The sequence below is a fragment of the Stegodyphus dumicola genome, chromosome 6, assembly GCF_044657685.1.
Source record: "Stegodyphus dumicola isolate Sdum_Otavi_A_Nest chromosome 6, ASM4465768v1".
NCBI classification, from domain to species: domain Eukaryota; kingdom Metazoa; phylum Arthropoda; class Arachnida; order Araneae; family Eresidae; genus Stegodyphus; species Stegodyphus dumicola.
In genome coordinates this window covers 103227331-103253053 of record NC_140773.1, presented here as the reverse complement: position 1 = coordinate 103253053, position 25723 = coordinate 103227331, and the positions used below count along the sequence as shown (strand labels likewise).

General features: G+C 33.8%; 1 protein-coding gene across 3 annotated transcripts in view; it reads right to left on the bottom strand.

Annotated features, from left to right (window-relative positions):
* LOC118199228 (flavin-containing monooxygenase 5-like) overlaps nucleotides 1-4826 on the bottom strand; it is a 62848-nt gene extending 58022 nt beyond the window's left edge. The window contains exon 1 of one of the 3 annotated variants that reach the window (XM_085818751.1): nucleotides 4639-4826. In XM_085818751.1, the coding sequence (XP_085674877.1) occupies nucleotides 4639-4653 (15 nt within the window). In that variant the 5' untranslated portion in view covers nucleotides 4654-4826. The remainder of the gene's footprint in view (nucleotides 1-4638) is intronic. The other 2 variants (XM_085818750.1, XM_085818752.1) reach the window with 2 other exon arrangements.
* Between the last annotated feature and the right edge of the window lie 20897 nt (nucleotides 4827-25723).

Sequence of the window (25723 nt, the reverse complement as noted above, 5' to 3'; positions counted from 1 at the left end):
GAATAGTGATAAATCTTTAATCAGAGCAAAAGGTACTTTTAAAATATATTTTTCGCGGAATTTGATGAAAAATGAGATTGTATCACACTTACGGTTTATGTTGTTAAAAGAGAACTAAAGTCATGCTATGTTCAGTGTCAACGCCATGAAACAATAGGAGGACGAAGGTAGTTTGAAACATTGCAAATATTTGTATTTTGAATTAAGCAACGATAATGCTGCATGTAAAAATGACAGTGATGATAATGTATTCTTCTCAGAATATATAAAACTTCGCTGTGTCTCATAAGAGAAAGGGGGGATGGGTAAAAAAAAGTTTCCGTGAAAAGAAAAATATTTCCCCGAAAATTGCCGGTAGGGGGAAGTGTGGCGCTGTTCTAGTGCACATAACTGAAAATTTGTAAATGCAAATGCTTGGTTATGTAAACGACAGCAGCGTCAGTAATTCAATATATAAAGATAAGGGAAAACCACCGAAGGACAATACTAATGTTAAATGGGTTCAACATGCATCTCACTTTAATTCACTGCGCGTTACTTGTGAAGTAGTTTTACCTTTATCAATTAGACGCAACCGCCGATCTTTGCGAGTTTAGAAGTCGTAACAACCTACGTAAATGCTCGCTATCAATTAACCGCATTAAAAAGCATGATTCAGAAGTTTGAAGAAACGGGATCCTTAGCAATTCGGTTTGGTATAGGGCGGAAATTAGTGTCAGAACAGACATTTACTGATGCCACGACTGGAATTGTTGACGGTTTTCATAGGACCATTTCCGGTAGGAGTAGACAGTTGGATTTGAATCTTTCAACTGTATAGAAAATCTTGCGGAAAGATTTTAATTTCTACCCATACAAGATAAGCCGTGTCACGAATTATAACACAACGATAATGATAAAAGGCTGTCATTTGCTTTAGCGCCTGCTTAGAGGTCAATGATGTTTAGCCGTGGAGAATTCTGTGAGAAGATGGAGGACATTATCACTTAAATAGGGCTTAACACTCACAGTTCTCAAATTTGAGCACCCGACTTTGAGCTCAACAGATTTCATCAGCGGAGGTTTTTTAGAACATTACTCTAACGGGATCATACACCTGTATTCTTACCACACAAAAGTATCATTATTATGATGACTAGTTTTGTCATTCTACAACTTGGCAGATGGCAGATGCATTTGCTGCATCAGGTAACTTTTATACTGAATAGAGCACCACCGCACATGGAAGCTATTGTGGCAGCTATCGGTGCAACAGCTGTTGCGCCATCACTTTACCAGGGTTTCTACGGTCTTAAAAGTAACTACTTAAGTCCTTAGATTTTTTTGGAAACAATTAATTAGCGGTGGGTACTGTGAAAGGATATTAGCTCCCACTTCTAATAGCATCTTGTTCTGGGGTTCCTGTACTAGGCCAATCTTGCTTGAATATAATGCTGAATATATACACTACGACTTGTAGTGTAGAACTGCCATTCTGTTCAGTGTTTTCGCCATGATAGTAGCTTGGTCCTATTGATGGATCTCTTATATGCAGCCCGCGTCTTTTAAAATTAATTATAAAGACTAATCTTTCCCCAGGATCGTGGCAAAGTGCCCTAACTTTACTCCTGTCTGCTGCAAGAGCAGCTGTCTGTCAGGAACTTCTGCTCCGGAGTTGCAAATATTATTTCTTTTTAACCCTTTATGTCACCCAGGACAAGCAAAGCATTGTTGCCATCTGGTCAGGCACACGTGCACCAGCTGCTGAAGATGTAAAATTGCTGAACACTGGTATTTTAATCTGGGTCCAAATCGCGGCAATGGGATCATTGAAAAGAAACTGTTTATCCCATATTCTAACATGAATACAAGCCAGTTTCCTTTGAAAGGTTCTCTGTGAAGGTAATCCCTATCCTTAATAAAATATCCTCGCGTGGATATTTGATTAAGGATAAAATAAATATTTGATTAAGGATACATATTTGATAAAATAAAATAATTTGATAAATAAATATTTGATAAAATAAATATTTGATAAAATAAATATTTGATAAAATAAATAGTTGATAAAATAAATAAGGATAAAATCAAATATCCCATATTGTAAATAATTCTTTTTCCGGCACACTTATCATGATGCGACATGGAGTAACTACGATAATGTTCGCAGTCTTTTAACAAAAACTACATTTCTGAGGGTGTTGATATCAGGTGTGATCTGAATGAAAGCTTGAACTTTCAAATATCCCCATTTAGGGGAAAAAAAGGAGACTGCATACACTGGGTGAGTTCTCTCACAGTTTGGTGTCATTCAGTGGTTCTCATTCAGCTCCTCGGACTTGATTAGCGGAATTATTTAATTGAATATCATTAATATTGGTTTCAGAATTGCTATTACTTATAAATTATTTCAAACACTTGTTTAAACCAAATGCATTTGAGAAGTCTTTTTATTTTAATCTATAGACAGAAGAACATGATTCCAAGTAAAAAAATTAAGAATAATTTCAGGTATTATTCTTGAATTCTTTTCTCAGAAAGGATTTACGTAATTTTGTCCTTAGCTGTTGCTCATTAGCCAAAGAACATGAAGTAGTCAATAATTATTAGAAGCAAGTATTTTTAGATTATTTCTACATCCTCTGTATGAACTGTGGGAAATATTTATGTTTGTTTTTACATGAATAGAATATGAATATTTTATCGAAAGTATTAAGTGTTCATATTTAGTAAATTTGACTATTTTATACATTTGATAAAATATTCATATAAATTCTTTATGAGGTTCGTAAAATACTAGGGAATAATTATGTATTTCAAGCGTTAGGAAATTCATGTTGGATAAAATTCAAAGTAACTAGATTCCAAGCTTTGGCAGCAGCAAAAATTATATAAAAATAATAATATACAGATTAGGAGAAACCTTGTACAGTTCCATCCTACTCCAAATTTTAATGCCTAGAACTGTGAAGATAGTCAATTGATTTATCTTTTACTCATAACTGATAAGTAGAGTAACATGAATTTAGAAGTAGGTTTAAAATAAAGCTTTTTCATTTACTCCTCAGCCTAATAGTTATACAACCTAACAACAATGACAGAAAATCAAATCTCTGCAGTTTGCAGAATTCTTCAGAACTAATAATTACGTATTAAGTAAAGCGTGTCACCACCTCTCTCCCTTTCTCAAGCTCTGCTCGTCAGTTTAGTTTCGCACGCCAGCCATATTGTTTCCTTGCCGCCACCTTCTACGCATAGCTATCTTTTTCGGACTCAAAATTGCTAACTTTTTCCTCTGGACTACTTCAGGTTAGACTGAAATGTTTTATTGTTTCCCAAGTTTTCATATACCTTCATGTTTTTCGTTACGGCCTGTTTCGATTTGACTGATTTACTGTCATTTTCGTACAGAATTGGTCTAGGTCTTTTCTAAGCTACATCTCAGAGAAATGTTAGCCTTAAGAAAAGATATGTTTCTTCACAACTCCAACGGGTCTTTCAGACTCAGAATGGGGTTTCGCCTGTCTTATGTAACTCATTCACTTAATCTAGTTAAGCGCGCCCGCTAAGCTTTGGCTCAGCCTCCAGTCTTTTATGAAGCAATTACGGCTAGCAAAGGTAAATCCTGTTTAAGTAATTCAGTTGTAGGGAGAAGAAATAGAGTGAAATCAGTGATAGCTGTCAAAGGCTCTGTCTTGAACTTAAGACTTTGCTCTTAAACTCATTAACTAATTTGAAACGTGGTGGGAGCCGACGAAAAAAGAAGTGTAAATGCAGATAAAAAAATAATAAAATAGTTGGTTTAATTACCGTAAAACGCTACAAACCATCTTCACATATTTTTACGAATAACAATTTGTTGTAAGATAAAGAAATAGTATGATTTTTGAGTATACTATAAAAACAGTAATTAATATAATTTTGTATTTAAGATAAAAATTATGAGAAAAGTTTTTCAAATTTTTTATCTTTTATTAAACTGAACTCGAACAAGTAATAAACAGTTAAAAAAAAGGCAAAATTTTATTTTCATTGTAATACGTTAAAACTATGCAATTCTCCCTATGTTTTCTCTTCCAATTCTCGATGTTTTAAAACAATTACCTTAAATAATAAAAATAACAAGCAGAAAACTGTTTTAAGTATTATTTATATTAGTATGTTTTATTATTTAACACAAATGCAAATATTACGTTCTTATATAATTACGTTACTTTCAAGTAACATACATAGATAATTATTTATTTCATATCATCTATTAATTAAAGGCAATTAAATGCTTTAAGGTTAAATATAATTTATTTCCAGATCTCTGTAATTAAAACAGATGGATTATTAACAAATACGAATTTAAAAATAAGAGTTAAATCAGAATATTTATTTATGAAATCAGAATTTTTTTAATTATCTTTCTTTTTCTCAGTAACGTCTTTTAAGTCGCCTGAAAAAGTTCTTATTCCCTTTCTTCCCTTTAAAAAATGAAGGCGAAATCGAAATGGTGCTACGAAGTCTACTGCCCTCCAAAATTACTAAGTTATATAATAACAGAAGCTGTGTATGTTTGCTTTATTATATCACCCGTAATGAATTAATTATATCAGTTTATAAAAATAACAGAAATTAACTTTTCTATTAAATGTAATGTAAAACGTATCTTACTGTTTTAGCAGCCATATCCAAATACTGGTACTTGTTTTACATAATATTTGAAGCTACTGTATTAAGAAAACATCAAGTAAAAATTTGTAGATTGTCAGCAACACAGTCGCTCATGATACAGTTTACTATACAAGTGAAGAAACATAAATGACGAAGAAATGAGAGTTTGTTTTATAAACTCCCAATTACCATACAAAGAGAATATCTTTGTCACGCTATCAGTCTGGTCTGCCAAGGTTACTATGATTATTGTGTAACGTAATGACCTTTAAAGATTGAAATTTCCCCTTGCGTAAAATGGCACTGATCAATATTCATGGCATACTTTCTCGGTGAAAATGAAAACGTTTTTACATATTTAATTGCCCAGTACGAAATAAATTCAGGGCCATTTAAGTTCTACATTAATTTGAAACCGTTTAATAGCTCATGTAAGTCAACCTCATTATTTTTGAGTAGCAGACGATTGTACAAAATGCTCGGAAAAAATGGTTCTATAGATTTTATTTCCTTTAATATTACTCCGCCATGTTTACTTCCAATCATAAAATTCCTCAAAATAAGGGGAAACATTTTAATTCTCGATAGGAGGGTTTTGTAAATAATAATATCTACGTGTGTTAACGATTATGGTAGATTAAAAAGCTCTGCCTTAATTAAATGAAAAAAAAAATAAACTCGGTATTTTTACGTGAAAAATCACGGAGTGGTTCAGAAACGTATCGCTTGCTTTTCAACACCTATGCTTAATGATTTCATTCAGATTTTGACGAAATTCAGAGAGAAACTAAGCTTTGGCAGTTTAAGTGTGTAATTAAATAATACGATGCCATTGTTTTTGAAAAAAATTAAACTGAAGAATTTGGGTATCAAGAATATTGAAGAAAGAAGAGTATTTCCGATTTTGCAAGGAAAAATGAAAAGTTGAGATTGAAAGAACCACTTACTGAGGAATAAAATATAGAGCTTAGGTTTACAGAAAGAGTTTGAATTACGAAGGCATATTTTAAAAGCTAAAGAAAGTCTTAGAAAATAAATCTTAAAAACTGAAGCATTTGATTATTTGGAGCCCACCAGCGGTAAAGGCGCCAACACTGCTAATTCTGTCCGAGGTTCGAATCACTCGAACGAGCAGGCTGCGTTTTCCCCATGTGTAACGTGTATACCAGCCAGTTTCCCTTAGAAAGACCTCCCCGAAGGCATCCCTGCCCTCGAGGCTTTGCCGTAATCACATAAGACACAACAATTTAATTATTTGATTTTTTAATTAAGTAAGTTTTAATGTAGGACTAAGTTCCTCAACGACGGTCTCAGGGATAAAACAAATTTAAGACTCAGAATATGTGTTAATGGAATGCTTATATCTCGATAACCCTAAAAGCTATAATTTTCGTTTATGGTTTATTTAATAGTTAAAGAAGACCATTACAAAACACAAGAGTTTTGAGAATTGAAATTATAATTAAACCGCAGTAGAATCTCAAAATTAGGCAAAAATACACAATTTTTTGATGACGTCACAAGTGCGCGCTCCCGAGTTTTAGGTTACAACAGCGTTCAGTTAGTTCTGTAGTTGGATACCATTACAGTTTCGACATCGTTTCGCTCAGACTAACTAAAATATACGGAGACTTATTTAGGCATCATTCCCACGAGAAATTTACTCAGTTAAGAACCTAAGATATGCTATGCTTACAAAAAGATATGTAATTGCTGTTCGTTATATACAGGCTGTGTAAACCCTGGTGCCTGATTCAAGTGTAATAACATAAGTAAGTATGTTGGAGTCGACGGTGAGCGGTAGTAGGAGCGACATACTGATTTTGTTTGTACAAAAATAAATATAAAATGTCGAAAAATAAAGCTGTACTAAGAATACAGGGCGAGAGACAAGCAGATAAATTAAAGAAAGATTTATTGAAAGAAGATAATTAAGATCGTTTAGCTTTAAAAAGAAAAGAACACAACAAACGATATTATGAAAGTAATAAGAAAATAAAATCCATTGAAGTTTTTAAATAAATTAAGATGTTTCAACTTCTTCTACTGTTGGCAATAATAAATTATTAACTTTGGGTATACCTTTACCAGATTATACTGGAGAGATTATTTAACGATGTATGTCAAATAAAAAAAAAATGGATCAGTTGTGTACACAAAATTTAAAAATCTTAGGAACTAATCATACGCATCTAAACCCAGCGGCCGTTTGGAACAATTGTAACAAAGAGCCTCCCATCTTTTTTGTTTGTAAAAGGCCGGCGCCAGAACATGTGCAACAGGTACAGCCGCCCAGGCGGCAGAATTTAAGGGCAACAAAATTTGTAAAATTTAGGGAGTTAGTGGGCGGTAGATTCTAGCAATCGAAGTAATTGCACTCGGCGGCGAAACGCCTAGCTCCGGCACCGTGTGTATGCATGTATACGGTACTAAATATGACATCATTTTCAAACTTAAGCAAAAACTTTATAACGTGTATTCGTTCACATCAGCGATTATCCGCTTGCAGAAATTATTTTGCATACCAAAAATCACTTTTAAGCAGAAATTGTTCAGAGCTCCTGCATGCTCGATAAGTAGAATACCTGCTGAGCAAAGAAGGAGCTTTAAGTTGTATTCTAACGGAAGTTAAATAAACTGATAAAATAATATTTTGATAAAATTAAGGAATGATTGTAAAAAATGCACATCAAATTAATTATATTGGCCCATTGGATAGATGTTAATTTAAATTATAATGCTTTTCAGTCGAGAGGAAAGCTGATGTATTCTGTCGTCGATAATGTATTCTGTCGTCGAAAAGAATGACATTTTGCATCTTAATTACCTTCTTTCAATAAATATTTCTTTAATTTGTCTGCTTGTCTCTCGCACTGTATTATTAGTACATCTTTATTTCTCGGAATTTTATATATATTTTTGTAGTAACAAAATCAGTATGTTGGAGCAGAGAATGGCTATTAGTTACTTTTATAAAAATTATTTGAGCCTCTTGAATTTAGGTTCAGTATTAATATGATGAACTTTCAATAAAAATATTATTTTTAAAGATCAAGAACAAAGAAAATTATTTTCTGCGCTTTTTAAACTTCTTGTCTTCGAGAATAGCAACATTTTACTGCTGAAGATAAGGAACTTATGTTTGATCACTCTTGAAATCGAAAAAAAAAAAAAAAAAAAAAATATTTTGAATCTTCGCCATATTAAGGGTTTTTAATACAAATGGGCGCTAACCCAGTCTTGAAACGGAATTCTGCGACGAATCACTAAAAGCGTATGTTTGGTATGTTTCTCTTTCAGTTGAAAAATCGAGTATTTGGCTTAGAAGCAAGTCTTTGATTTACTAAATATATAATTAATTTTTTGCATAATTATAAGATTCAATGATTAATTAACTTTGTTAGACTGTGACCCACATTTAGAATAATACTTTCACATGTCCAAGGACTGTTTACACAAATACGATTGGTAACTGAGAACTATTCTCTCAAACTCGTCACACAGCTCTTTACGCTTAATTTCTCATCTTACGTGAAGTTTGAACTATTTAAATTCATAAAATGCTATGGCACTTGACCTACTTCATGTGACCTCTCTGTCTCTGATTTTTCATAGTATGTGAAACACTATCTTTTCGGTAATGCTTAAGAATAAAGATTTAATGAAGCGAAATAATTTTGAATGGAGAAATAATTTTTTATTTTCTCTTTTAATAAATTATATACTATACTGATTTTATAAATGTACTGTTATTAGCATAAAATAAATATCAATGTACTGTTATTAGCATTATGCCTTACTGTTATTAGCATAAAGTAAAAATCAAACTTTTAAAGAAAATTAAATCCTTTTGAAGTACTGCTCCCTTGTTTTTGATGACTTTGAAATAGTTAATCATTTTTACTACTCTAGTGAGCATTTTAGAGTAAGAAAAATTTAGTTACTGAAGTATGTATAAAGCACAATAGATTTCTAAATTTTTTGTTCCCACACTTCTTTGTGTGGATGTTACTGCATCCCTCATAAGTATACTTTTACATATATATATATATGTATATCTTACCACTGCCAGATAAATCAAAAACCTTATTATTAGACCTAAAGGGGTATTAGTCTTGAAATAGGATTTTGCTTTGGTCACTACGAGCATCAAATAATTTTTTAAACTGTTGCCACCAAATATTTTCGCCCTGTATTATTTTTAAAGAAATTAAATAATGAAGAATCTGCAAATATGAATGTATGTTCCTAGCAATGTGAGAAGACGACGGTACCTAGAGCCATCAAAATTTCAGTCTTCCATCCGAATGTGTGTACTTTGAAGACCGAATTTTGAATTTCGAATTTGTTTTATTTTTTATTTCATATTTTATAAAATTTAATAAAATTTGGATTAACAAAATAGACGATTTGAAAGCGAATATTGAAAGCGAACACTGTTCAAAATAAACCATTTTTATTTCCAGCGCACGAGCCTATTGCCATTCGGAAAAATATAAGATATTTCAATTTTAATTAACAAACTATGAAACTCTATGAAACAAATGTTTTGCCACCTCGGAAACAACGCCAGTGTATCGCCATTCAGTAAAGCCTAAGATACTTTCAAATTTGATTGGAAAGATTATTGAGCAACAAACTAAACGATTTCAAAGCAATAAACACAGGTCTTAGGAATATTTTTATCTACTTATTAATGTGATTGATTCAAATAAACATATATTAAAATAATGAGATATCTGATTAGAAATAGCCAATGTTATTAGGAAATTACATTAGCTGGATTCATTAAAATCATAATGTACATTTTTCGTTTTTATCATAACTATTTTAGGCGGCTGGTGGAGTAAGCGGCTAGTTTTTAGAGAAATATTATGTCAAACATCAAAATATATATGGGAGCCTCTAACAGGCTATCGAGACTTCTAAAGGTATGCTGTTTTTAAAAATTTTGTGATTTGTATACTGGATTGAATTACATGTGGCGTAAGTGCAAAGAAAGTAATGTTTAATACATACAGTGTTCTTAAAATTTAATATGTTTCACAAACAATAATCAATCAACAAATGGACTGTATTCCTACACTTTTAATTTATTACACTTGTCAGCGATGCGAAATAATTGATACAAAATAAGTAAGCCATTCTACATGGCTGTCACAAACACAATTCTATCAATCGATTATCTTGCTGCCACACATAAAGTTCAAAACTAAAGGAAGAAAAACAAATGGAATTTACGCTGTTTGCAACAATAAAATGAAGCAAACGATACTCACATAAACATCCTGGCCCTCGTTGAAATCCCAGGGGATTTCAACAGTTGGAGCATTTTGAAACTTCTTAGTCTGTAATAAAGATAAACATAAGAAAAATAATACAAAATATTATATACGAAGCAGTTCATAGTTTTTAGTCTGAATAGGAAGAGAACACAATTTCACGACTGGTCGTTTTATGACACCATGACCAGTTTTAATACTATCAACTCTGACTCTTTGATCTGAGCCCGGATGAACAGCAATTATTCTTCCTAACCTACATTTAAGAGGCGGAAGGTTATCTTCTTTGATGAGGACTAAGTCATTAACTTCTAAATTGTTTTGACTTTTTTGCCATTTAGGTCTTTGTTGAAGCTGAGACAGGTATTCTCGACTCCATATTTTCCAGAAGTGCTGAAAAATAAACTGTCTCACATGCCATCTGTCAATGTGATTGAAGGAACTATAATTTAGGTCTGGTTCAAGTATGGCAGTTAAAGACGTTCCTATTAGGAAATGACCAGGTGTTAATGCAGTTAAATCATTTGGATCAGCCGAAGTTGGACACAATGGTCTAAAGTTGAGACAAGCCTCAACCTGCGCTATCAAGGTTTGAAATTCCGGATAGGTCAGCACAGTATCACCAACAGTCCTTTTTAGATGTAATTTCATTGACTTTACTGCCGATTCACATAGTCCACCAAAATGGGGAGATGATGGCGGGTTGAATATCCATTTTATTTCCTCTAAAGACAAAAATTTGTGAATTTCTTGATTTTGCTTACATTGCAAATTTCTTTGTCTGCACCTTTAAAGTTAGTACCGCAGTCACTATAAATCTCAAATGGTTTCTCTCTACTTGCAATAAATCGTTTCAATGCACTTAAAAATGCCTTTGTTGACAAATCTTCTACCACTTCAAGATGTACTGCCTTGATTACAAAACACACAAATAAGCATATGTAATATTTAAATGATTTTTGTCCACGTCCTGCACGATGGTTAATTATGAACGGTCCAGAAAAATCTATTCCAGTTCGATGAAATGGTCGCGATTGTGTTACTCTAGATTCCGGTAGATCAGCCATTATTTGACTTGCAGTTTTAGCTCTAAGTTTGCAACACGTGATACAAGATCTTACTACTTTTCGGATAGCAGATCTAGCAGCTATGATCCAAAATTGCTGTCTAATTAAAGATAGAAGAAGTTCCGGTGCTGCATGCAGATATTTGACATGAAAGTGTCTAATTATGATTTCTGTCAGATTGTGTTTTGAAGGTAATAAGATTGGATGTTTTTCATTTTCTGACAGTTGCGCATTTTTCAGTCTTCCTCCTACACGTAACACTTTGTTGTCATCTAAAATTGGACACAAGCTAAGGAGGTTGCTGTTTGTAGGTAAGTCCTTTCCCAACTCCAAACATTGAATTTCTTTAAAAAAGGGAAATCGCTGTATTATTCAGACAATACAGAAAGTTGCAGCTCGAATTTCATTACTAGATAAAAAAGACGTATTTCTTTCTAGATATGCTACTTTAGAATTCGATATGAATCTTAATATCCAAGCAAATATGCGTTGTAACTTTGGAAATGAAGATATATTTGATATAATAGCAAGTTCCTGTACAGGTTCAGAAACTACAAATGAGACTGTTTTACGTGCATCTGGTAATGCCTCTTCATCTATAAGAATATTTTTAGACAAGGCAATCTCACTGCACTTTAACCAAGAAGGACCCTTCCACCACAATTGATGAGATAATAGTTCTTCAGGAAATAATCCACGTGAAGCACAATCAGCTGGATTTTCCTTTCCATCAAAATGACTCCAGTTCTCAGGTGGTAAGATGGATTGTATTTCAGAAACTCTATTGGATACGAATACTTGCCATTTTTTAGGATCTGACCTTAGCCATGACAACGCGATTTGTGAATCACTCCAAGCTTGCACTAAATCAAAATTTATAACTAATGCAGCTTTTACAGACTGAATCAAGCGTGCCAATAACACTGCTGCACATAATTCCAGTCTTGGAATCGTAATAGATTTTAATGGTGCTACACGAGTTTTAGCTGTTACGAGTTTAACATTAATGTCAGAGTTATTGCAAGTTTTGAAATAAATAACTGTTGCATAACCTCTTTCAGACGCATCACAAAATCCGTGAAGTTAACATCGAAAATAATCAGGTAGCAGAATTTTCCTAGGTATATTTATAGAATTCAAAAGTTTAACTTCTCTACATAGATTTCTCCAATTTCGATCAATCTCTTCTGTTACAGGATCATCCCATGATAACTGTAATTTCCACAATTGCTGAAGGATCATTTTAGCGAGAATTACAAACGGAACTATCCACCCCAATGGATTGAATAGCTTTGCTACGAATGACAAAATAATTCTTTTAGTCGGAACACTTTGATACTCTATTACACCGACATTACATTTGAATTCATCATTGTCCGGATGCCATTCCAATCCCAGAACTTTCAATGTTTTGTCTTCTATTACACGATGAATATTGTCACTATCTGTGTTTGTTAAGCCAGAGGTTTTTAACAACGACAGTTCACTTGTCGACCATTTGTGAAACTCAAAGCCACCACTTTTTAGCAGTTGTTGCAATTCGTCTATCAATGCAATACCTTCCGAACTATCTTTTACACCAGTTAACATATCATCAACATAAAAATCTCTTAAAACTATATTCTTTGCCTTTGGAAAGTTCAATCCTTCATCAATCGCTAACTGACTCAAAACTTTGGTTGCAAGATATGGAGCAGCCGCAGTTCCATATGTAACTGTTTTCAAACAACAAACTTGTATAATATTCCATAATATTCTCTGAAAATCTCTATCTTTTTCATGAACCTTTATCTGTCTGTACATCATTTTAATATCAGCGGTCATTGCAATGTTATGAAGTCTAAATCTTAGTAAAATACAAATTAAGTCATCTTGTATTTTTGGCCCTATCATTAGTGTATCATTTAAAGAAACACCTGTGGTTGTTTTAGCGCTCGCATCGAAAACAACTCTCAATTTTGTTGTTAAGCTAGAGTCCTTCAACACGAAGTGATGTGCTATATAATAGTGTTTATTCTCTAATTTATAATCTGTGTCTGGCACTAATTCTACGTGTTCTAGTGAAAAGTACTCTTTCATAAACTGAATATACTGGTTGTAAATTTCTTTCATAGATAACAGCCTCTTCTCCAAGTATTGAAATCTTCTGTACGCCACTTCACGGGAGTCACCTAGAATATCTCTATTATGTTTGAATGGTAATGCAACTGAATAACGACCTGATGTGTCTCTAAAATGCGAGTTTTTAAAATGTTCTTCACAAAGTTTTTCTTCATTTGTTAAAGGTTGTACATTTGGAAACTTTTCTAACTCCCAGAAAGAATTTACTAACTCATCTGTGTTTGTATTCAAATGATTTACATATACTGGCTCAAAATTTGTAGTACCCGAAATTATCCTCGAATTTAGAACAAATGGTAGATCAGGCCCATGTTTGACGATTTCTCCCGTCATTAAATGCAGAAATACATTTACTCCAAATAAAATGTCAAATGGTTGTGACTTGTAAAATAATGGATCAGCTAATTGTAAATCACTGAAGTTATCGAAGATGATTGATGGCAAAGATACATAGGGAATGTTATCTGTCACCTTGTCCAGTACAAACGCTGATGTTGATACACGAATATCACTTTTAAAATGAGAAGTGAATACTAAATCGACTTCCCCATTACTTATAGTATTAAATTCTCCTAGACATGATACAGAAATGGAATTATCTTTCACTCGTAATCCTAATTTCTTCACACAATCCCTTGAAATAAATGATCTCTGAGATCCAGTGTCACATAAACATCTACACTTCACAAATTGTTGCTTAGAATTTTGAACTTTTATTAAAGCAGTACACAATAAAATGTGACTGGTTTGATTACCTTTTGCATTCGAATCATAATGAGAGGCACAAACTGTGGCTGAAACGTCCTTAGGACTCGTTAATTCATCTCTTTTAATGATAGATTGCGTAGGCGGAGATATACTGTTTAACTGAGTTTTATTCTTTGAATTATTTACAATGTGCAAAATACTGTGATGCTTCTTAAAGCAATGTTGACATGTATTTAAACTCTTGCATTTTTTGAGCAAGTGCATATTAGATAAACAATTAAAACAGTAACGATTAGATTTTACAAATTCTATCCTTTGCTGAACCGATAAATTTAGAAATTTCGAACATTTGGCTAAACAATGATCTTCTTTACAATAACCACAACCCAAAGTAGCAACCAGAACATTATTCTTATTTTGAAACACAGATTTAGGTACCTTATTACTTGTTGATTTGCTATTTTGAAGTGTTCTTGCATAGTTTTTTAGGAATTCAATTAAAGTCGTAAGTTTTGGAATTTCATTACATTTTAATTGACGTTCCCACCATAATTTTGTAGAAGGGTCTAATTTTTGCAAAATTAAATAAGTCATTAAAGTGTCACCAAAATTATCAATGGTTTGATTCAATACTTCTAAAGAACGAATTACTTCATTAATATTGTCAACTAAATTTAAAATAGCAAATGCTGATTCATTTTGAATAGTTGGTAAACTTAAAAAACGTTTAATATATGCAAAAATTTGTTCTCTCTTATTTGAATATCTTTCGTCTAACAGATTCCATGCTATTTCAAAATTACAATCCGAAATTTGAATGGTTTGAATAATGCGATATGCTTCACCTTTCAACGAAGCCTTCAAATACTGCAATTTTTGAGCATTAGATAAATTTGTATTATTTCTTACACAAGCACTGAAAAGATCTTTAAAAGCTATCCATTCTGTAATATTACCACCAAAAGTCGGTAATGTTAACTTGGGTAATTTAATATTGTCAAGAACCTGTTCTGAAATTACACTATTAGAATTATTTTTACAATTTTGATTTTTTAATATTTTTTCACCTTTAAATTTCCACAAATAAATTTTATCTGTGTACTCCTGAACATTATCTATTTCGTTTTCTAATTCTTTAGTATCTGTAATTAAACTTTCGATTTCAGAATCAAGCTTCCTTAACTCAGTTTCTTTTTGTGTCAATAATTCGACACATTCCTCTAGTTCTGTTAAATTAATTTCATCTGCAGTTAAAATAGTTTCAATTTTCTTTACATAATTAGTAACACTCCTGCGTAAGACCGCTCTTTTTGTTTTAAAAGTTATAAGTTCACTCATAATTGATCAATTCAAAAACAGAAATTGTTCTTAAATCACTTAACACTATTATTAAAATGAAATCGAATTCTATGTTGTATTACAACATTGTTCTTAAAATTTAACAACAAAATTAAACGAATTTTGTTCAAAATCCACTTACCTCACAAAGTGGATAATTTTCACCAACCATATGCATATTTGCGTTGTTGGAATACACTTAGAACAGTCACTATCTTCACTAGCTCTCCGGCTAGACTTTTGACCAACAATAAATGTTCTTAAACTTTAATATGTTTCACAAACAATAATCAATCAACAAATGGACTGTATTCCTACACTTTTATTTTATTACACTTGTCAGCGATGCGAAATAATTGATACAAAATAAGTGAGCCATTCTACATGGCTGTCACAAACACAATTCTATCAATCAATTATCTTGTTGCCACACATAAAGTTCAAAACTAAAGGAAGAAAAACAAATGGAATTTATGCTGTTTGCAACAATAAAATGAAGCAAACGATACTCACATAAACATACAGTTAACACATAAAGAGTTGATAATAAAAAAAAAAAAAAAGAAAAAGTTAGCCATCTATCTCTTTAAGAAATCGGAAATTTTAAACATGCGCTGCTTTGAAGCTTTTTAAAATTTTGTGATATTATTGTTGAACTACATGTGGCGTAAGTATACGAAGAAATTGTTTTAATGTTAATTTTATTGTTTAAAAATAAAGCTAAAAAAAGGGGGGGTTAGCAGAAGTGAGTGCAAAAGCAGACTGGTAGACTGCAAGCTCAGCCAGAGTGTAAAAAACCTTAACAAACACTTTTGATCGACCGCTAAAATCTGAAACTTTCATGATTTTTTAAAATTATTTAAAAAAAATTTTCACCAAATTGCTATGAGAAACGCATCGCAGAATCGTTGGTGTAACGTAGGGTTCGCAGCTAGGGAGAATCTCCTCTAGTTGCGAACCTCATAGTTCGAAGAATCTCACAGTAGGGGGGGGGAGAGGACGGAATGCGGTCAGCTTTTTATTTACCTATTAAGCATTCAGTTTTAACTTATGAATTTAAGAAACTACTTATATTCAAATTTTTCAAACTCATTTCCTCTTGCATTGATCAAAATACACAAGTACTTTAAAATTATCTAAAAAAAAAAAAAAATTCAGTAGCAGCTATTCAAACAAGAATAATGTATCACACAAATTCGAGGAAAGATAGGAAGTCAATGAATTATTGATAAATAGGGAAAAGCATGAAAAGGTCTAAAAAAAAGGACATTCTAAGGCAAAGTTTGCTCTATTCTGTACTTGGGCTGCACCCTTCTTTTCAAAACTGATGATAATTTTTGTATAACTAAGGATTATATTCACATTAGTTTGTAATGTAAATTATTAGAACAGCTCGAGACATATTTGAGAACTAAATTTCCATCGAAAAACTTTCCAAACCAAACAGTAATGAAAAAATATAAAATGGAATAAGAAAATGTCGCATTTACAACAAAAGGAAAGTATCTGAATATGCAAAACATGAACAAGAAATAAGTATTTTTTCTGCATATGTTCCGAATTGAGATAAGTCCTTAAGCAGATGCATGAACAGCGCGAAAAAAATTATTATAATAATAAAGTATTTTTAATCTTATTTTTTTTCTATATAGTACATTATTTATTCTAAAATCTTCTCTTTTGACGACTATATTCTACACTTAGGTACAAGTTGCTGAATCAAAGTGATTTCTGAATTAATTAAGACACAATAACACACCGAATAAATACTAATTCAGAAGACAAACAACAAAAATCAGCGTTATATTTACAAAATTTCCACAGGAGTAGTTTCGATGGTTTTACCGAACCACCATCCTCAGCTGCAAAACCGCAAATGAACAAGATAGAAAAAAAATCCTAACCTTTTTTTCCTATCTTGTTCATTTGCGGTTTTGCAGCTGAGGATGGTGGTTCGGTAAAACCATCGAAACTAGTCCTGTGGAAATTTTGTAAATATAACGCTGATTTTTGTTGTTTGTCTTCTGAATTAGAGATTTCTGAATATTCAAGATCAAAAATATTACACCTCAAAAGCAAAAAGGTTTTGAATGACAAGGAATATACCGTAACCAAACGAACATGATAAATTATTTTTCAAAACTTATTTCTCTAGTATCTCTGAAGTAAACTTTTGAAAATTAATTTCCCTTTATTAATATAACAGCCGCTTGTCCTGTTTCCAAATTTTTGTCACATATCATGCAAATGTTTGAGGAAAGTCATGTTTCACTCCAGCTGTAGAACTTAAGTAATATTTTATCACTAAACAAAACTTTTTATTGCATTTTTAATGAAATTGACAGAATTCAATGTTTATTAGTCCAAAGGGGCAACTTGCCGAGAAGGACTATTAATTTCGTTTTGGCATTTTGCGTCGGTTCACTATAAATGTCGGTTCCCTTTTTAAATTGTTGCCACCAAATATTATCACCCTGTGTTATATTTAAAGAAGTTAAATAATGAAGAATCTGCATAAATATATCTATGTTTCTCGTATTGTGATTAAACAACGGTACCTAGAACCCTCAAATTTTGAATACCGTACGTTTCCATCCGATTATGAGCATTCTGGAAGCTCAAATTTGGAATTTGTTTTATTATCTATTTCATATTTTGTAAAATTTACGAATTTTTGATTAACAAACTTAACGATTTAAAGGCGAGCAATGGCAACACTCTACGGGGAAAAAAACCTTTTTATCTCCAGCGCGCGAGACTGTATATCGGAAATTCTAAAGATATGCTCATTTTAAAATTATTTTGCGATATTACTATTGCAGTGAATTTTATGGTTTAAGTGCGAAGAACATGATATTTAATAAATAAAGGTAACATGCAACCGTTAAAAAAAGCCCCTTTGGGCGTAATGTAAAACATATATATTTTTTTCTTATGCCTTTTTTTTTTTTTTTTTCTCCTGCAAATTTGAGTTTCTATTCGAAACAAACACATTCAAAGGTCAAAGCATTCAATATGGTAATTTTTCTACTTTTCAGACATTTTTCAAATCATTTCACTTCTAGAGAAATTTGATTCTTTGGCAAATATTAAAATCTTTTAATGATTTTCGTTTTCGAATGTATTTTGTATTCTACCTTGCACGTTACAATCGACTTGACAAAACTGCAAAAAAATTCGTTTCAATTATTTTACTCAGACTATTACTACTAACTTACTTCTTCATAAGAGTCTTATAGGATTTGTTCTGACTTATGCGTCTAAAGTTTAGGCGCTGACTTTACGTGATGAGGAACCTTTGGGGAATTTTGAGGGAAAGATAATGAGTTGCATACTTAGTGGGGTCCATGTGAATATATCATGGAGAAGAAAATCTAATTTAGAGCTGTACAAGATCTACAGACGACCTTCTGTAATAAAATTCTTCAAACCATAGAGACTTAAATGGGCTGGTTTTCTGGCCAGAATGCATAAAGATCTGTCTGCCAAAGCCCATGGGAATCAGATCTCAGGATAGACCCCTGGTGAGGTGGATAGATTGTGTTCAAAATGATCTAAACATTGTAAAGGTCAGAAACTGGAAAACAGTTGCCAAAAGTAGAGATGCCTGGGAAAGATTTCTGGAGAAGGCCAGTCCCCACCATGCGCTGTCGAGCCAATGAAGAAAAAGATTCAACATGCATGTGAACTTCAGTATTCCAAATCTTTCCCGTGGTTCTAATTTTTCCTATCAACAATTAGAAGACGAATAGAATAAATGCAAGATATGCAGACACAAAGTAAAAATTTTGAAATAAAAAAACTGTTCTTTAGATGTAGGAAAGTATAATAGGATGTGCAAATATTCTTCAAATCCTTGTTTTGAAATGACATAACATGTAAGATGTAAATTTACCGTTAGAGAAATAATGAAGGTCAACTATTCAGCAAAATCCGTACGGTAAATATATAAAGCTAATTTCATTGCAATTCTCCGTAAGGGGTGATTCCAGGAAGAAAATATGACTACAATGTGTGTGTGTGTGATTATGGCAAAGCCTCGAGGGCTATCTGCCGAAGGGGAGGAATGCCTTCGTGGAGGACTTTCTAAGGGGAACTGGCTCGTATACACGTTACACATGGGGAAAACCACGTTCGCGGGATTCGAACCTCGGACCGAACTACCAGTGTTCAGCGACTTTACCGCTCGACCGCTGGTGGGCTGCCGACAATTATAGCAATCTCTTGAAAAGCTAAGTGGACATCTAATTTTCGCTCTTACGCAGAACTTACAGTTCTACTAAAACTTTTAAGAATATAAAAATAAAAACTAATTTTGTAAAATAAGTAAAGCGAATATAGTGTCGGTGCGACACGGCGGCACTCTAAATATGCGGCGAGCCGAAAGTCCTCTCGTGTGGATTGGTGGGAGTGGAGAGAGGTGGAGAGGGATGGGAGTAAAATTCCGAAAAAAATTAAGGGAAATGTAAAAAATAAATTTTTGTAAAAATAAAAATCTAATGGGGACACCATATGACTTCCTTGAGGAAATATTAATTTATACGCATTTTTTTTTTTTTTTTTTTTTTTTTTTTTGCTGCATGTCATTTAAACTTATGTCTTCTAACTTCATTAGAGAAATATTTCTCATTCAATTAATTCAGTTCCCACTTCGGCAAGGCAAAAACACATAAAAACCTCAAAATATCTTCATTAAAAATTGAAAAATATAGAAAAACATAAAACACCAAATACAATTAAAACAATTAAACACTATTTTTAATAATATAAAAATTATTTTTATATTATTAAAAATAGTGTTTAACTATTAACTATTTTTAATAATCAATAAATTTAAAATTAGAGTTTCTGGGCAAAACCAAGCAATTCGGCCAGCAGGGAAGAAGGCAGATTTACGGTGCACAAAACTGAAAGTTTACTTTTGGTCCCACTCGGCAAAATGACACTGAAGGAGCAGAAGCTGACTTATTTCTCTATTCTGCTTAGTTTAAAATGTAAACAAATATGGCTGCTATGGCAAAAAAAATTTGATGTGTACATCACATGAATTCCTTGTATGAAATATTAAATTACACATATTTTTCCTGCATTTCATTTAAACTTATTTCCTTGAATTTCATTAGAGATATATTTCTCATGCAATTAATTCAGTTCTCACTCTGCGATAAGGCAAAAATACAAAAAAAAAAAAAAAAAAAAAAAAACCCTGAAAATGATTTTATTGAAATTTATCAAGTTAAAAAATTTGACAATTTGTCTTCATCAGACTTTAACAGCAAATGACTGACATTTTTCTTTTATATAAAACACTAAGAACAACACGTTTTAGTAAAAGATAGATTTTCAAAAAATATCCAAAAATAACCAGTTTTGAAATTAATGGTCATAGTGCAAAAATCAATAAATTTAAAATCTCGGCAAACTAACTCGCAGCATGAGAATTTTCATAGTTTTCCCATGTGTAACTTAATATGAAAATGTCTTCCACAAAGGTATCTCTTTCCCTAGGAAAGTAGTCCTCACATGCTTTGTCATAATTCAACTAATCCCTATACTAATCCCAGTAAATCTGCATTATTATTCAGTCAAATATATAAAAACAGTCTCAATTGCACTCATTTGTTTAAATTCCGTTCTTTTGATTACAATCTTAACTCTGCATCTAGTAGTAGTAAGTTTATAGAGTCTAGTACGCTTCGGAAGCATGAACACTAATGAGCTCTAAGAAGACTGTAGAATAATTATCTTCAAGTCTCATGATTTGAACAAAGGGAGAAGATGGGTGTATAAGACTAGTTTATTCAAAAAAAAAAAAAAAAAAAAAAAAAAAAAGTCTTCACAGATGGTCCAAAGTGGGACCGTCTGTGAACTTAAAATAAAATGCAATAAACTAACCTAACGGCTTACAAGATAATTTAATCGCGCAGGAAATCTCTGACTCGTAGAAGCCGACGAGATAAGCCTAATTGCTAGAAACACTCAACGCCACAATCTCAAATTGGAAGTAATGTCAGAATAACAATGTGGCCTACAAACAGACGTTAATACGCTCCCAAATCAACATCCGAAATCTTTGCTTAAATAGCACTTTTTTCTCCCATAATCTGAAAAAATGCGCTCTAATTTACATTATGGCATGGAAATCGTGGGTGAAAAGGGGAGTGAAAGCAAAGTAGCTTTAACTCGAAATTAACTATTAGTCAAAACAATAAACAAATCCTTACATCTTTTCCTGCCAGAATTTAAGTGTACGAAAAACAGGTCCTCAACGTCCTTGTCAAGAACTTAAATTTTAACTATTTGAACTACCTAAACTTTGCAGAGTCCACCTCTTACAATAATTTTAGATCTTAAATGTAATTAGATGTAAAAAGAAAATTACGTTACAAGATTTTGGTTCTTCGTCAGATATACAAGTTTCAGCAGCTCACATCCTCCCAGAAAATCTGGAAGGAAAAGAACTTTAGAAAATATTCTATGTGTTTTTAGTTGGTATTCTGTGTGGTTTTAGTTCTATGTGTATGTACACTCATGTACATAAATTAAGGATAATGCAAAATCAGGCAAAGGAAGAATTAGAAGCAAAACAAAATTGACTTATTTGTAAAGCTTATTTATTAAACAAAAGGTAATGAGCAAAAAAAGATGCTATGTGTTTGATATTATTAAAAACATTAGCGATTTTTTCTCCCTGGAGCAAATTACAAAAAAAAAAAACCTGTTTACAAAAAACCAATATTACATGGTTGGTATGATTGTTAATACATTGTATGTCTCCCAGACGATGCAATATAGTCCGTACAACGCCTAGGCATGCTGAGTATCAAATTATCGATCTGATCTTGGGGGATATTACACCACTCAAAATGCAATGCTCTCTGAAGTTCCGGTAGACATGTAGGAGGAGGTTGACGGGCTGCAACTCGTCGGCCAAGCATGTCCCACACGTGCTCTACTGGATTCAAGTCCGGTGAGAATGCTGGCCAGTCCATACGGGTGATATCCTCCGATTGAAGGCATTCGCTTACGATGTTTGCACGGTGAGGAAGGGCGTTGCAATCCATAAACACAAATTGTACGCCCATGGCGACCCGAAACAAACGTACATGTTGTTCTAGAATGACGTCCCGATAGATTTGGCTTAGGAAGTTCCGCTTTCCGCAGAAGTTGCAAAAAGGCTCCTCAAGACAGCATTTCAAGAGACATGGTCATCACGATGGCAGGAAGAAGAGACAGGAAGATTTACTTACAACATCTTCCCAATACCTTCTCTCAAGAGGCTGAAATGCAACCGACTCTTCCTCCAAGCCTGTACCAACCACGGGAAATTCCCAGCGTATTACAGACGTTTCCTCAGACGGGACGTCAACTGTTCTTGCGGTTTTCGCGGGGAAGACGCGGACGCACTTCATTACCTGCTCTCCTGCCCTCTGACAGAGCACCTTCGACAGCAGTTCTTTCCTTCCGACTACATCACATATCCTGTGAATAGACTGTTCACGGACTAATACTGCAACAAGGGCATCTTAGAGATAATGAAGCAAGTGAATGAAAATAATTATATCCAAGAAACTACAGATTAAAGTAAAATGTAGAAAGGCGGCCTAACCGTCAGATTGCTAGCAATGAATAGGATAACTTCCTAACCCTGTAGTGAGTGCCATTAACTCAGTTTGGCGGAACAGGTTAAGTAAAGTGACCATACCACTTCTCATGGTTCCAATTTGAACATGCGGGTCAGTTTTGGAACCCAGAATAATTCCACCCCAAACGAGCACTCCTGCACAACCGTAACGGTGTCGTTCAATGATGTTTTCTTGTTGGTAACGGGTACCTGGAGCTCTCCATATGAACGTCCGGCGAGAATCAGACTGCAAGCTAAACCTGGACTCGTCGGAAAACATCACACAAGCCCACTGTTGCGGTGTCCGCAATGCATGCTCTCTACTCCAGGCTAACCGCAGGCGACAGTGAGTTGCAGTAAGTGGAACGCATCTGACAGGTCTACGAGCATATAGACCAATCTGCTCTAAGCGTCTGTACACGGTCTGCCTTGAAATTGTCGTACCAGTGGCTGAAGAGAGCTGACGAGAAAGGTCTGAGGCTGTGCTCCGCCTGTTTCTTTCGGCAGTAACTGCCAAATACCGGTCCTCATTCGGCGTTGTAACTCTGGGGCGACCTATGCTGTAACGTCTACTCACATTACCATCATCTTAGAATCGTTGCCAAAGCCTGGAGATGACACTCTGGGCAATTCCAAGTTCGTCTGATACTTCCAGTTGGGTGCGCCCACATTCCAGACGGCCGATAATTCTACCACGTAAAAAATCATCCAAATGCGTCCTTTGATTCATAACTATTCTGTTATTGCACTGAAACGCTTATAAAGCGCCTGCGAACAATTTTACTTATTTGCCTGTATACCTTATATATCACTCTCTTACACTCTCGTCATTGTGACGTACCATCGGTGTCATCTGGTTACTTCCTGAAATTCGCATATGATTCTTGAAGATGTGTGTAGTGATTTTACAGGTCATATATTTATTTTAGACTTCGATTTCCGCGTGACTCCTAATTATCCTTAATTTATGGTATTAGGTAAGTGTGATTATCATAATTTTGTTTTTTTCTTTATCTTTGCAACTTTATATGTTGATTCGGTATCCAGGTTACCTACCAGTGGCTGATTGATAAAACTGCTATGTTCAGCTCAGCGGCGTAGCTAGAGGGGGGCAAGGGGGAGCATCTGTCCCCGGGCGCAGAATCCAAGGGGCGCCAAACTGATGTTACCACATTTTAGAATTAAATGTTTCCCATCCTTGGCAAGCAGTAGGGGGCGCGAAATCTTCAGTTGTGCCTGGGCGCTGAAAACCCTAGCTCCGACTCTGGTTACAAACAGATTCTGACTCAAACCTAAATTGGTTTGAGTTTAGTTTCTCACTCAAACCACAAGCTAGTTTCTCACGCAGTCATTTCATTTTCATTTTGAGGCTTGTCCCAGTCACGTAGTCGGACAGCTCAGTGTTAGTGAGTTGTGAGTTAAAATTTTAACAAACAGATTCTGGTACCTTAGGTACCGCAAAAATGTCCTTTTTCAGAGCACCTACTGACATGACGGACTCGGATACCGATATGGACAAATTTTTCAGATCTTCAAAATCATTACCTTTACGGAAAGAAGACTTCGTAAAATCGCTGAAGAAGCTTAACAGGAAAAAGAAAAAGGTGTCAGAATCTGAAACAGAGGAAACAACCCCATATAAATGCCGAAAGGAGCGTTCTATCACCGAAATTATTGAAAGCATGGGAGGATCAGAAAAGGCAGCAAAAACAGTCAAGGAATTAATAAACAGGCATCCAATCACCGAAGAACAAAAAGCGAGAAAAACAAGAGAAAAGGAAAGGAGCAGCGATCAGACGAAAGAGCTGGAAAAAGAAAAATGAATTTGACCAAGAAAAGTCGCGAAAATTCCACAGAACATCGAACCGATGGAAATTGCTCAGACTAACAAATTTGAAAAATTAGAGGCTGATCAGACGATGGATGATGCAGAAACTAACACTGAAGCAATACCACCACCCATAGTTTTCCAACAGGTAAATGTGGACTGATGAGTATTGAAGAAGATCTCAGCAAAGTTAGTGTAGAAGAATTCAATGCGCAGATAAAATCTAAAGCGATTTTCGTGTATGTAAAAACAACTGATGATTAAGACACAATAACACGCCGAATAAATACTAATTCAGAAGTCAAACAACAAAAATCAGCGTTATACCTACAAAACTTTCACAGGACTAGTTTCGATGGTTTTACCGAACCATCATCTTCAGCTGCAAAGCCGCAAATGAACAAGATAGGAAATAATGATTAGATAAGATAAGAAAGCCTGAACAAGAATAAGCAAGTGGCGCCATCTGTTGGCGAAACCAGAACTAAAACATAATTTCTCTAAAAGCCGAAGGCAAATTTGGATTGGAATTAGAATCGTTAACTAGAACAGAAAGATTTTTATGAATGTGAAATGCCTCTAGAAAATCCAGTTCTCCAATGGAAGATGTTTTTTGAATAATTTTGGCAGCAGAAAAATTGAAAGTGTGATTTTCGGACCAGCAATGTTGAGCAACAGAAGACTTCTGTGTTTCCTTTTTTCTAACATATGCCTCATGTTCTTTGACGCGAAATTTTAAGGCTCTCTTAGTTTGGCCAATGTAAATTAAACCACACTGGCAAGGAATCCTATAAATACCCCAGGAATTCATATCCGGAATGGGGTCCTTGAGTATAGAAGTTGGAATTTTATTGATGGGAGAATAAACAACCCGAAAGTTAAATTTCTGCAAAATATGTGCAACTTTATAGCTAATTGATGGAAAGAAGGGAATGACAACAGAATTTTTATAATCTCCTAAAATAAGAATGTGGCTTTTAGTGTGTTCAGATGAGAATTTTTTAACTGCTTGATTAATAATGTTGGGTGAAAAGCCCCTGTCAATAGGAAAACATTTCCGTGCTCTTCAAGTTTGCTCCTCCAAACTAGCCCTTGATGAAGAACTAAATTATTTAAA